The 12,558-nt window shown below is 33.0% G+C and overlaps 1 protein-coding gene across 1 annotated transcript in view; it reads left to right on the top strand.

The window, feature by feature from the left end:
- NEK7 (NIMA related kinase 7) overlaps positions 1-12,558 on the top strand; it is a 157,116-nt gene that overhangs the window by 128,252 nt on the left and 16,306 nt on the right. Inside the window, exons 8-9 of the mRNA XM_054488015.2 lie at positions 5,420-5,514; positions 9,629-9,742. Of these exons, the coding sequence (XP_054343990.1) occupies positions 5,420-5,514; positions 9,629-9,742 (209 nt within the window). The remainder of the gene's footprint in view (positions 1-5,419; positions 5,515-9,628; positions 9,743-12,558) is intronic.

The raw sequence follows: 12,558 nt of genomic DNA, 5'->3' as shown, positions 1-12,558 counted from the left end.
TTTTTATTATAGGTCTTTATAGGTACTTTATTGCATTGTAATTTACATTTACTTTTCAAGGGAGAAAATGCCACACTTGGCTTAATAAAAATTTATACACAAATCATTTTCTTTCATTGTTAGCTTACTGCATGTTTGTGTGTGAGTTTACTTGTGTGCGCTTGTTGTACATCCTAAAAATGAGATAGATTTTTGCTTTTAAAAAAAAAAAGCCAACTAAAACTCTCTGATATTGATCCTTGTGCTAAACAAATATTTGAAACCTCTTGGGAGGAAATTATGTTCTTGTTTTTGTTTTTGTTATAGGATTGCTTGAACTCCTGTTTACCTTTCTCAGTGAGACAAATGGTTCTTTGATTTTGTAATATTGCCAGCAGAGTAAATGCATGGCCATCATTCAAGCTCAATATCAGAATTTTCACACTAGAGTCTCTTGAGTGTACAATTCGTGTTCCCCACACTATTTCCAAGTGTGATAGATCCTCTGATTTCAACTTAGAAAATTAGTGTTCTTGAACCAGGCATTAAAACAGTTTCATTTTTGGTGCCAGGTGCCACCTGTGGTCACATACTTGTTTTTCCCACACCTTTCCTAGCACCTCTCGATAGATCTTTGTTTGGCTTATTCCCCTTTGTTGTTCAGGGTGGTTTAGAGCTGTAAAGGCAGCATATGTTCAGTCAGTACTATAGGCTGCTTTCACTGATTTATTTTTAACTTTCAATCCCTTCTTGACTTAAGTAATTGCTCTGGTAAGAAGCTGTTATCTAATTTTAAACTGTGCACGTTTAACCTCCCAGCCGCCATAACAGGTATTTATTTAAATCAGCGTAGCTGCAGAGTAGCATAATTTTCACATGTGGCCCATTGAACCTGGGCCCTTATTCCTGGTTTTTCTTATGTACATGCTGTGACTTTTAGAAGATTTCTCTGCTTCTTAATTTGGAAAGATACAGATTTTTTTTCAGTTGTATTTCACAGTGGTCAGTTATAGTGAAATAACCATCTGCTTAAATGCAAGAGACAAGAACTACTTGGGTTTGAATTCCAGGTCTACAGCTTACCAGTTTTATGATCTTTGGCAAGTTACCCGACCAACTTCCCTAAGCCTTCTCTCTCAAGCAGTATAATAGTTGAAACATCTCATAAAACTACCTTATAATAGTCCCCGTTTTCACTGGACTGTGAGCCCCACAAGATCAAGGATTTGTCCTGTTTACTTCTGCCACCACAGGACCTAGAATTGTGTATGCCGTGCAACAGGGCATGGTAAACTTTTGTTAAAAGTCAGCAAGATAATGCATAGAATGCACTGAACACAGGGCCTGGAGCACAGCAACAATAACTATAAAATATGCTTAGGTGTTTTTCCTCAGCGTTATTAAAGCTCTTAAATGTTATCGGTTGCACTTCAAAGATGACAAATTTTATTTTATAAATGTCTTTTGCAGAAGAAATATTGATCTCCTACTCAGCCATTCTATATTGACCTCAGTTAATACTACTTACAATGAAATAAATTTGGTCTCTCTCCATTCTGTCTGCCAACATAATTCCTGGGCTGACTCATGAGTATGAAGGAAAGAATGGAAATTAAGTCCTATTCCCTGAAGTGTGTGTGTGTGTGTGTGTGTGTGTTTATATCAAACTGGGGTGTAAGATGACTTGTTTCCTTTTAATTTTCCCAACAAGGAATATTCAAAGCTTTCTTTTCTGTAGTTTGCTCTGATTCTAAGAGAAAGAAACTGTATTTCTAAACTCAGTTCGTTTGTTTGTACTCTCTGACTTAAAACACTCTCACTCAGCTGTCCTAAGTAATAGTTTAAAAAGGACTATTTTTTTTTCCATTTTGTTTTCCAGATGGATTTTTGTAGAGTTTCTATAAGTGCTACAGAATTTGAAAGCAAAAGGGACCTCAGAGATCAGCTTGTCTTTCTCATCACTTTATCTTACAGATGAGGGAAGGAAATAAAAAGAGAAGTTAAATGGTCCTAACTAGTTAGTGGCAAATGTAAGATGTGAAAGAGATTTATCTTTCACTGGTTTTGTGCTGCCTCCCTTGTTTAAAAAACACACAAAAAAGCAATCCAAAGCTAACCGCATATGAAGATGCTTCAGTCATTCTGTTTTCTTTTTTCATTCAAATCTTTGCAGAGATTACAGTGCTAAAATGTTAGCTAAATATTCTGTATATAACCTGCTCTGATGAAAATTATTAACTTAGTGATATCTTCCATAATAGCAACATGTTAGCAGAACTTGTTGGTTCTCTTAAACATATTACAGAGCTTCTAAATATCAGTCTTCATTTTATTCAGGATAAAGATTAGAATATATTTATTGTTTATGGAGTATATACCATATAAAACTTTTCTCATATAGCTAGAATAAGTCAATGTAATGAAAGGGATTTTTACATATGGATGACTGCCTTAGTATATTTTAATGTAATATTAATATAGAATAAAGAAAGGTCAGGTAAGATTTTTGGTTGTTACCAGTTTTCCTCTAATGTCAGCCTCTGTTTTTTATAATGTTATCATCCATTTCCTACTTTTATTCATGTCCGAAGGTTAAAGTGGCATAAGTATCTGCTATTGCAAAATGTACTTTCATTTTACCTACAATCATAAATTCTTGAAAGATAAGTGGAATTACATGTGCTGTAGTCTTCAAGCTTCTCAATACATAGGACAGTAATTCGCATGATCATTTTAATGTCTAATCATATCACTCCATAACTCTCTTTTCTTGTACAGCTGTTAAAAGAAGTCACAACATTCTTGAGGCAACAGTAATTGTAGACACAGCTGTCATGAATCTCTGAAAAAGGTTTTTGGAAATAATTATATCTTCATTAATTTTGAAATGTTGAAAACGTATCACTGCATTTAAATGTACTGCAAATTTTCCTGAGCACTTAAACTTTTAGGCCTCTTTGCTAGATAGAGAGAGGTAAGGATGAATCAGTTTACATGATGGGGCTGAACCTCTTTGCTCAGTGTCAGTCAGCGTAAGAGTCCTTGTCCAGAACGGAGGGGCATATGAGGAAGCATGTCAGGAGACAGTAGAACCTCCCTCTTAGGCCTGTGTTCCCTAGTGAATTATGAATTTACCCTATTAATAATTATAGTGCAGAATACAAAGTTACTCATCTTATATAATGACTGTTGGAAATTTGTTGATCAAAGAGGTGAGTAGCATCCTTAGCTTTACATTTTAATATATACTAACGAATATATGTAGTTTAAATATTGAAATAAAGCATGCTTATTTAATATAAAGAGGCTTGTTATTTATAATATTAAGAATCAGTATCTAAATTTAAAGTATCAGTGTTAACTGAGTGTCTAACTTTTTGCAGTGACCTCCAGCAGCTCACTGAAAAAGGATTTTTGTACATTAACATTTTTTATATTTTAAGTTTAGCTTAGTAGAATTCCTAATCATTCTTTTCCTCTGCTCCCTTCACTTGGGTCGTCCTTGAGTTCAGTTTGTGTTGCAGTTAAGGTGTTATGCTGGGGCTAATCTCTGTAAAATGCTAGCATTTGTTCTTCTTTTTCCTTATCATCAATCTTTCACACTCATATCAAACCCCTAATGTATCAGCAGGTTTCCCAGAGCTACTGGTTAAAATTACCTTTGCTTTTGGTAAACTCTGAACCTTCAAGCCTCAGTGTTTTCAGTTGCCCCCCTGTGGATTCCGTGAATCCTCTCTCTGCACATTCCTCACTGCCAGTCACTTGCTTTATGTCCTGAAACCAGGAGCAGAGCCCGTTTATTATTCCAACTGTACCTACCATCCTTCCTTAAATGGAGAGAATGTGTAAATATTTCCAATAATTGGTGTCACTTATGCAAACTACAGGTGGAAGTAGTTAGAACTCCCAAAGCTAGATAGCTTGTGTTTATTTTACACAGTAATAATACAGATTCTTTAAACCTAGCTGTTTTCCAAAGTTCTTTGCTTTTCTGACACTATAGAAATTGGCATATTTACCTGTTTGTCTTCAAAGTAAATGCTACAATTAAATTTATGTCTTAAAGTTTGTCTCATTAATTTTCGTATATTAATAGTTCGTATTTTATTTAAGTTTCTTATCCTTCTGTTTGCATACTTTTTTTTTAACGTTTCTTCATCACTTTCATAAATACTTTTCTTTCATCCAGTCTGACTAGGGCTATGCATGATTAGTAAAAATGGATTCCGATATGGGTAGGATATCATGGGTCATGGTACATGATGTTTTCACCTTTAGCTTAGTATAGTTTCCACACATAACTATTAGGTTATAACTTTATTCTTTTGGCAAACTGACTCCTGCCTTTGAATATAGTGCTTTGATTATTGGTGTGAATCTTTTTGTTGCTTCTGACTAAAGACCCCTATTCAGTCTTGTTAGTCTTATTTAAGATTTATAGTAAACACCTGGGGAGGTCTTGAAAATTAATAGAAAAAGGGAAATGCCCTTTTCTCTTTGAGTAGCAACATATTTTTGGTAGCCCTTCCCTCAGGTAAATAAGATTCTAAATGTTCTTAAACTTTGACTTTCTATTTGGCAAAAAGCCTTAGACTAATGATGATGAAATAGCCATCTGAGTTTGAAATTAAAGATACTCACTTTGAAAGTCACTTAAATATTTTTACACTTCAAAGTGTAACATATATGCTGTTGTTTATTTTCAAGTGTTTAATAGCATCTTCTAAAACAGTCATAAAAAAAGAAAAAGTATTAGCACATCAAAGCAAGCAAACAAAAACAAAAATTATCTTGAGTGTCTTGTCTCTAAAAAGGTCTCAGTAGTAACAGTAACTCAAGACATTTTTCCAGAGATGCCAGTGCCCTTTCACATTTGTTATTATATAATCCTTTGATGTACAAAAGTCTGTGGTATTCTTTCTAAAGTGGAAGTAAGGCATCAAGTGTTACATCATTTGTTAACAGCCACGCTGTGTTCTAAAGGATGTTTCTGTAAAAGTTAACAAATATGATTTATTTACTCATACTCTACTAAATTGTTATACTATTTATTTTTAAATAAATTATCATGCTTAATTATTTGGGATATTCAAGCCATATCTTTTTTAAAAAATAAAGTCAATGTGAATCATTTAAGTAGGTATTCTTGGCAGAATTACTTTTTTTCCCTTAGTTATGCTCTGTTGGTTCTTCCTGGATTGATCAAAAGGAAATAAAGTTTAACCCACCACATTGGTTAGTGCAGTTGTTAATGTACTATTTAAGGGTCAAGGAGTAAAGAAGAAATTAAAAAGTTTTTAGTATTCTCAAAAACAGCTTTCGATCCTAATGAATTATTTTGGTGATGTTTTTAAATTCAAAATTTTGTATGTAGTTTCATACCACAGCTGCATCTTTATTTTTATATACCTCTTATTTTATTTGGTTTGTTTTTTTGCAGTTGGTACGCCTTATTACATGTCTCCAGAGAGAATACATGAAAATGGATACAACTTCAAATCTGACATCTGGTCTCTTGGCTGTCTACTATATGAGGTAGGTAATGTTGATAAATTCCAAATATTGATGCAGTTTTACTTAGTATATTTCCTCTATCCTTATAGTATATACTTACTTTTTTCTGGATGTTTAAGAATCACCTTTTTAATTATGAAGAATTTTCGTTGGGTTAATAACTTTGTATAATGGAATTTAATAACTATACATTCCTACACATCTAATATATTTTTAAATTGTGTTCTTTTGATGAGAAGTTTATTTTTAAAGCATTAACTTTTATGTTAATATAACACCTTTCTGTATATCTTGCATTTATAAAAATATACGTTTGAACATCTGTAACTCTTGATCCATGCATTACAGGAGAGGCATAATGGATTGGATTTAATACATGAAAGTATAGTAAATATCTTTATCAATATTTTATTTCCCTTTTACACAGGTGTAATTTAGCATTAAGGATAGTATGCAAACAGATAGTTCTTCTAGGTTATCAATTTAGTTTCCGTGAGTAACCATTTGTATTGGTAAAGCTCAGTGAAATACTCTCTCTTTTGTTCTACTGGTGATCATTTATCAAAGGAAGATGGATTCATGTAGGTAGGTCCTCTAGAAATGTTGCACTGTAATAATTTGGGTGGATAAAAGAAAGCATGTTAGTAACACATTTTACATCTGTGTTGGTATAAAAGTATCTCAAGCTAGTGACTTCTGTAATTTTGTTTTTTTAATTGAATGATAATTTTCCTAGGAATATAGGCTTCGAGTCAAAGCTGTTAGTTAAAAATTAGTCTATATCTAAGTAGGTTTTAATAAAGTGAGGAAATGTAATACATGGAAGCATTTTCATATCCCTGTGTAGGAATCATTTTCATATCTCTGTGTATATGAGAGAAGTCTAAAGAGGATAAATAGAAACCAATGCATTTCCTACTATATATATTTCCTGTCTCTTGTCCTCCAGAATTAAATGAAATATATGATGAAGTCATCTATTTTAATTGTGCCACCATTACTTGGAAGTAGAGCATTAGGAGGTGTTTTTTTGACTTTTTAAAAATGTATGTCATGATCTTTTATTATTTTATTCATTGCAGATTGAAATTTCCTTAATTTAAGGAACCTGAAATTATTTGTTTTGTCCTTCCTACTAAAGTGACTAACAACTACTTAAAATGAAAGGATTTTTAAATATTCTTAAATAAACTCATACTTTGGATAATTTTTGTTATGAAAAATTATGAGTCAGTAATGTAACAAAACATGTTTTTGTTACATGCACATGAGATTACAAGAAATTATGCTCACTGTGTTATATTTTGTTAATAATTTGGTACAATCCTAAAAAGAACTGGATTGTTTATATTGCTACTATAATGTTTAAAAGTTAGTCACTCTGTACATTTAAAATATTTTATATTTGTTTAGTTAACCTTAGATTCCTTTAGGCCATAGTCTGATATTATCAAAGCAACATTTTCTCTTCAAATCCCTAAAAGTAAACAGCAAATTGGTTTCCAATAACTAGATTAAATTTAGCAAAAAAAAGAAAAAGTTCTGTTGAGGTAATAAGTGGTTTTTGAGAGGAAGTTTGCATAATTCTTTTAGATCTAGCATACTCATGTCAAAACTGAAATAATTTATCACATTTTGAATTTGCCTTTGAGAGACGGTGTCCCATTTTTGTGTGGACTTAAAATGCCACAAAAATAAAAATAACATCTTTGGACATTCATACATCCATGAGTTATACGTACTGTGGATGATTTTGAGTTAAAGTATCTATCATGCTAATGTTAGTTTTCATCTCAACGCATTTTCTTGATTTCTCCATGCAAATATTTTAGAAGAACTAGAATTTTTCTAAAGCTTTAATTTAAATTTATGTTCTATTTCCTTTCAGTTATATTTCGATGTACTGTTGATAGAAATACCTAACAGTTTGGCTTTTAAAAATTGGTCATAACATCATGTATTTTGTATTGTACCCACTAAAAAATTACTATTAACAATGAAGACGTAGGAAGCCTTTTTTGAAAATGTATTTTAAACTCAGAAAATTAGACTTTCAAATATTCCTGAAACCTCAAAAAAAAAAAAAAAAACCTAGCAGTACAGTTTTAATTGATATGCAACAAAGTAGACTTTACTAATTAAAATCAAGATGCTGTGCTTTTGCTACACGGACCTTTACATGGAAAAGTAGGTTTTACACATTTCCTTTATTGTTCAGTGCAGCAATTGCATCCTTACAGGGTTGTAGGTTGGTGGCTTACAGTTCAAAAAAAAAGAGAGCTGCCACCAGCCCCGAAGACAGACAGTGGGCTTTCGTCCCTCCGACACCCCCAGAATACTAATCAGGAAAGTCAGACCCTGGAGGTCAGGGAGTAAGTCAATCATTCTAGCGATCGTCTCAGTGTGGAGGATCAAATTAGCCTGAAAAATTCAGCTGCTGGGAGGAGAGGGCGAGCAGCTGTCAGGGGCAGCATCGAGATGCACTAATGAACCAGATGAATAGTGCAAAAGCTTGAAAATAAAAACAGGACAGTTGACATTTTTCATCTGTCAAAGCAGGAGATGCATGAAAATATACTATTCCTGTTTAACTCCTTAGGGGACATTCAGATTTTTTTTTTTTTTTTTTTTTAACACTCTGCAGTACTGAGAAAAAGGACTATAATGAACGCCTAGAATATGCTAATGAATATATGTACATTTACTTAAGGTTTTGCAAACACAGAGAGACTATAGTTTATATATACAGTGTATTTTTAAGGTAACATTTATCTTAAAGTGTCCTTGCATTTAAAACAAAAACCACTATTATTATTATTATTATTATGATTATTATTATTGTAGTTCTTTTAGAAATTTCCTCTCAGATTGTTTTATATGATTAGGGGCATTCAGATTGTTTTTAACTTTTTTCTCGTCATGTGAAACAATTCTTCCTAAGGTACTTCTATATAGTTGTGTGCACGTTTTATGTAAAACATAGGCAACATAAAAATGTGTTGAGCTACTTTCCAGTTTTGATTTCCCATCCCATCCCCTTCTCGTCAAGGCTCTGAAGGAGTTAAAGCTCTGTCTGGAGCACAGAAGACAGATGAGAGCCATTTTCAGCTTGTCCTGTCCCCACTGACGCTCACTGAGTAGCACAGCATGGACTAGCGTGTTTCACACACACTCTGCCTGTCTGGGGAATGTACACATTGTCCTTCCAAAATCAAACTTATTAGCACATGTAGAAAAGGGTGACTGACTTTGGGGCAGCCTGGCACTCCGTGTTGTATTCTTGCTGCTGCGGTTCAAAGATTTAGAAGGTTTTGAACAGGATGCGAACATTTTAAATTGAATTTTTAGTTTGTAACACAGCTTACCACAGTACTTGCTTGCACTTTAAATGTCAAGTTAGAACCTTGTCTTAAAATAAATTTAAATTCAATAATGTCTTTTTTAAAGTTGTTCATCCTTTGGGTCATGTTTTTCTGCATAAAAATCTCATTTGGAAGCCTTGAATTACAGCTATGACTCATAGAGCTTTTGAACATATTTAATTTAATGTTTTTGAGACATTATCAAAAGAAAAGAGTTCTAATTCATTGTAAACTATTTGGGGATCAGTTATTGCATTTAAATTGAAAAGACTGTTTTTCCTCAGAATAACCTTTATCTTCAGAAACTATTATGCAAGAGAAAATGCTCTGCATTCTCTTCCCTATGCTAGATTATAATTCAGTTTTAACTTCAGTTTCATGTTTGCTCTGTATGGATGAGCTACACCTTGTGATGACTGTTTCGTTGTGAGATATAGTAGTAGTTTTTGTGTCATTATAGGTACAAAGAGTTTTTAAATTATGTGTTATTTTTCTTTATTGTTTTATGTTGCATTTGTATATAAAGAAATGTGCTAACTAATTCTCCATTTTAGGGAATTTTAAATGTTGGGAAAAAAATAACCAAAAGTTGCAGTAAGATTTTTAACTCTTAATAAATTTCCTCAGAAGAAGATATTCATAAAAATCAAAATGCCCAGATAACTCTATTTAAAATATTTGTAATTATTTTCTACCCTCATATAATATACTTGATGAAATCACCTTTTAAGTTACCATCTAACTGTATCAGTTTCATTGGGGGCATTTTACAGATGGCTGCATTACAGAGTCCTTTCTATGGTGACAAAATGAATTTATACTCACTGTGTAAGAAGATAGAACAGTGTGACTACCCACCTCTTCCTTCAGATCACTATTCAGAAGAAGTAAGTCATTTTCAGTCTACATGTTCTTCTGTTGTCCATTTTGCTAACATTTTTATTTTACTAAGAAATTTTATTTTATCTAGAAATGAAAATGAATGATATAGGTAGCAGAACTAGCACTTTTTAATTCTGTTTTCATTCTCTTGGAGACTTGCTGTCTAAAGAGTTGACTCTGCAATTGATAATGTGTAGTGCAACACAACACAGCGTGTGGTGTAAAATTGGCCACTTTCTAGGTGTGATAAGAATAGTAGCTGACTCTACGGTGTACTGAACGGTGCAAAGGGCAGAATTAATGCTCATACTTAGGCTCTAGTTAATCATCATGTCTGATGGCCCTTCCTAACAGGGCTAACTCCTTATTCTCACAGTCTCAGACCAGACCAGCACACAGTTGTAATTTTCTATTTTGGCAGAACTTCCCTTTCGTCCATGTTTTCCAAAACTCAAAACACGCATCTCTTAACTACATATCTCTGAGCCTTATTATTTAAGTTTTACCTTCCCTCCTTTGCAGTACCTGTCCTATCATCACCTCACTGCTATACTCAGATTCTACTGGGGAAATGTTTTGAGGTTATCATTGTAGACGTGTTTAAAAAGTGTGTTAGTTGTGGCTGAAAATCTTAGAAGGCTACCTTATTAAGATCTGAGTCTGAATGCTTGCTTGCTTCGGTAACCCATTGAAGTGAGTTGTTTTGGCTCTACCCAATGTCCAGTCTTTCATTGAACAAAATATCTCCTATTTTAGCCTAATGTATCATCATTTAACCAATATTTAAGGAGGATGTATGCAGAATAGCAGTATCTCAGGTCAACTAAAATGTTTCATATTAGCTCTTTATGGAATACTCATCAGGGACCTACCCAGAGAAAATAGTGTATTGAGTTAGGACATCGCACCTTCTCATGAGCAACAGATTTTTTGCCTCAGGAAAATGGAAAGGAGAAAAGGAAAAATATAAAACAATTATAATGTTCACTTATTAGGTAATCACGTCAGTCTTTCTATTGTGAAACGAATAGCATTGGGTCTTAGTATTATGTAAGGAAATTTGAGTTCATGTAACTTGAATAATAAATATCTCTAAAGAATTTTCACCACATGTAAAGGATTTGTGTTCCTAGAATATAATAGGCACTTTTGCTTCTGGTAGTTTTGATACTGATAATCAGTGATGCCTGTTTTTTCTCCATAGCATTTGTATTTAGGTAATTAGAATAAACTGTTACACAGCAGTGATGATAATTTAAAAGTATTATCTTTATTTGATGTTAATACTATTATGTTAGCCATTTTTAATTACTATTTTGGGTATAGACTATAAATATGGCATTTCACAAAACCAACTTCAGAACTACAGGCCTGGAAATACAGTAGGGTGTGAACAATAATGCAAAATGATAGCAAGAATGTCAGGGGCCTTTCTTTGTTGTGTCATTCATGCTGTCTTCTTTTTTCCATGAAGCGCATGAATATTTCACATATCTGCATCCTCATCCCCTATTCTTCTTGACTAATTTTCAGACTGTCTGAATTTGCATTTCACATGGTAGCTGATTAGGAGATGCCGAGTGCAGCAGTGAAGCCTCAGCAGGCGGTTACCATGGTGACCTTCAGCAGGATTTTAATGATGATACCACTAGTGGTTCGTTGAAGTCGGCCTGCCTGCAGGGCTACTTCACTGCAGCTAAGTGTGAAGTTGGATATGCGGATTCTCAGCCAAGGGGCAAATATCAAAGTCTGGCCCAGATAGAAGGTCTTAGAGTTGGGAAAGGAAAATAGATTCCACTTTTTACTTCACTCTGTATAGTTACCAGTTTCGAAAAGAGCTGTAAAGCAAAACACATTATATGGTGTACTTTCCAAAAAAATGTGATTCCTCGTATTGGTAAAATCTGTTGTCATTCCCTGATGAAATAGAAAGCTGTAGTTTCTAGGTAAATGTGGAAAATAATTCTTACTAAAGAAATGAATATAAAAATATGCAAACTGTATAACAATGTTACTTTAATCTATTTAGTTATGTAGAAGAGTTCTCAAAACAAGAGCTTTGAAATGCAGATGTGCTAATAAATATTTTCTCTCCTTAAGTAGGAACTCAATTTGTAAAATAATTATTCAGAATTCATGGTAGCCAAAAATTCCCAAATTTGGTAGTGCTATAATGTCTTAAATTTTTTTGATAAAGTAGACTTTTTAGATCTTTTAAAAATCCAGAATACCATTTAATTTGTTAGTATGGCAAAATACAGGAACTAATAAAAAGTGAAGTACAGAGTTTTTCAACAGTGAACTTTTAATTAAAAGACAGTTTATTTTGTCAATTTTATAGCTACAATGATAACAGAGTGTGTAACTATTTGAAAAATAAAAAAATTTAAGCAAATTAACTTATCAAGTATGTATTTACGAGCTTATCAAATTTATGTAGCTACTGCCAAATTTTTAAGGTTACTGCCAAAAGAAGATTTTAAGGGAGGATTTTGTGAGAATACTAGCCATACCTGCCAATCAGCCTCAGTTGATAGGAATCCTCAGGAACCTTACACAATTTATTTCTAGATATAGTCATTCTATTTAAGAGCCCAGAGTTTAAAAGCTTGGGATTTTTCTTTTTAATTTCCTATCTTATATTCTAAAACATATATAACAGTTAAGCATTAAAACAAAAAATGAGAAGTTCTAGAAAAATAAGCCTGAATGTCAAATCTTTTCTTTTGAATTATGCTAGTCTTAGTGTGTAAAAATAATTAGGGTTCTAGATTGAAATATTTCAGCTACACATAAGTGAAATTAGGGAATCTATATTTTA

This window comes from Pongo pygmaeus, chromosome 1, assembly GCF_028885625.2.
Source record: "Pongo pygmaeus isolate AG05252 chromosome 1, NHGRI_mPonPyg2-v2.0_pri, whole genome shotgun sequence".
Taxonomy (NCBI): Eukaryota; Metazoa; Chordata; class Mammalia; order Primates; family Hominidae; genus Pongo; species Pongo pygmaeus.
Note: the sequence above shows the minus strand (reverse complement) of the source record. Positions and strands in the feature narration are given on the sequence as shown.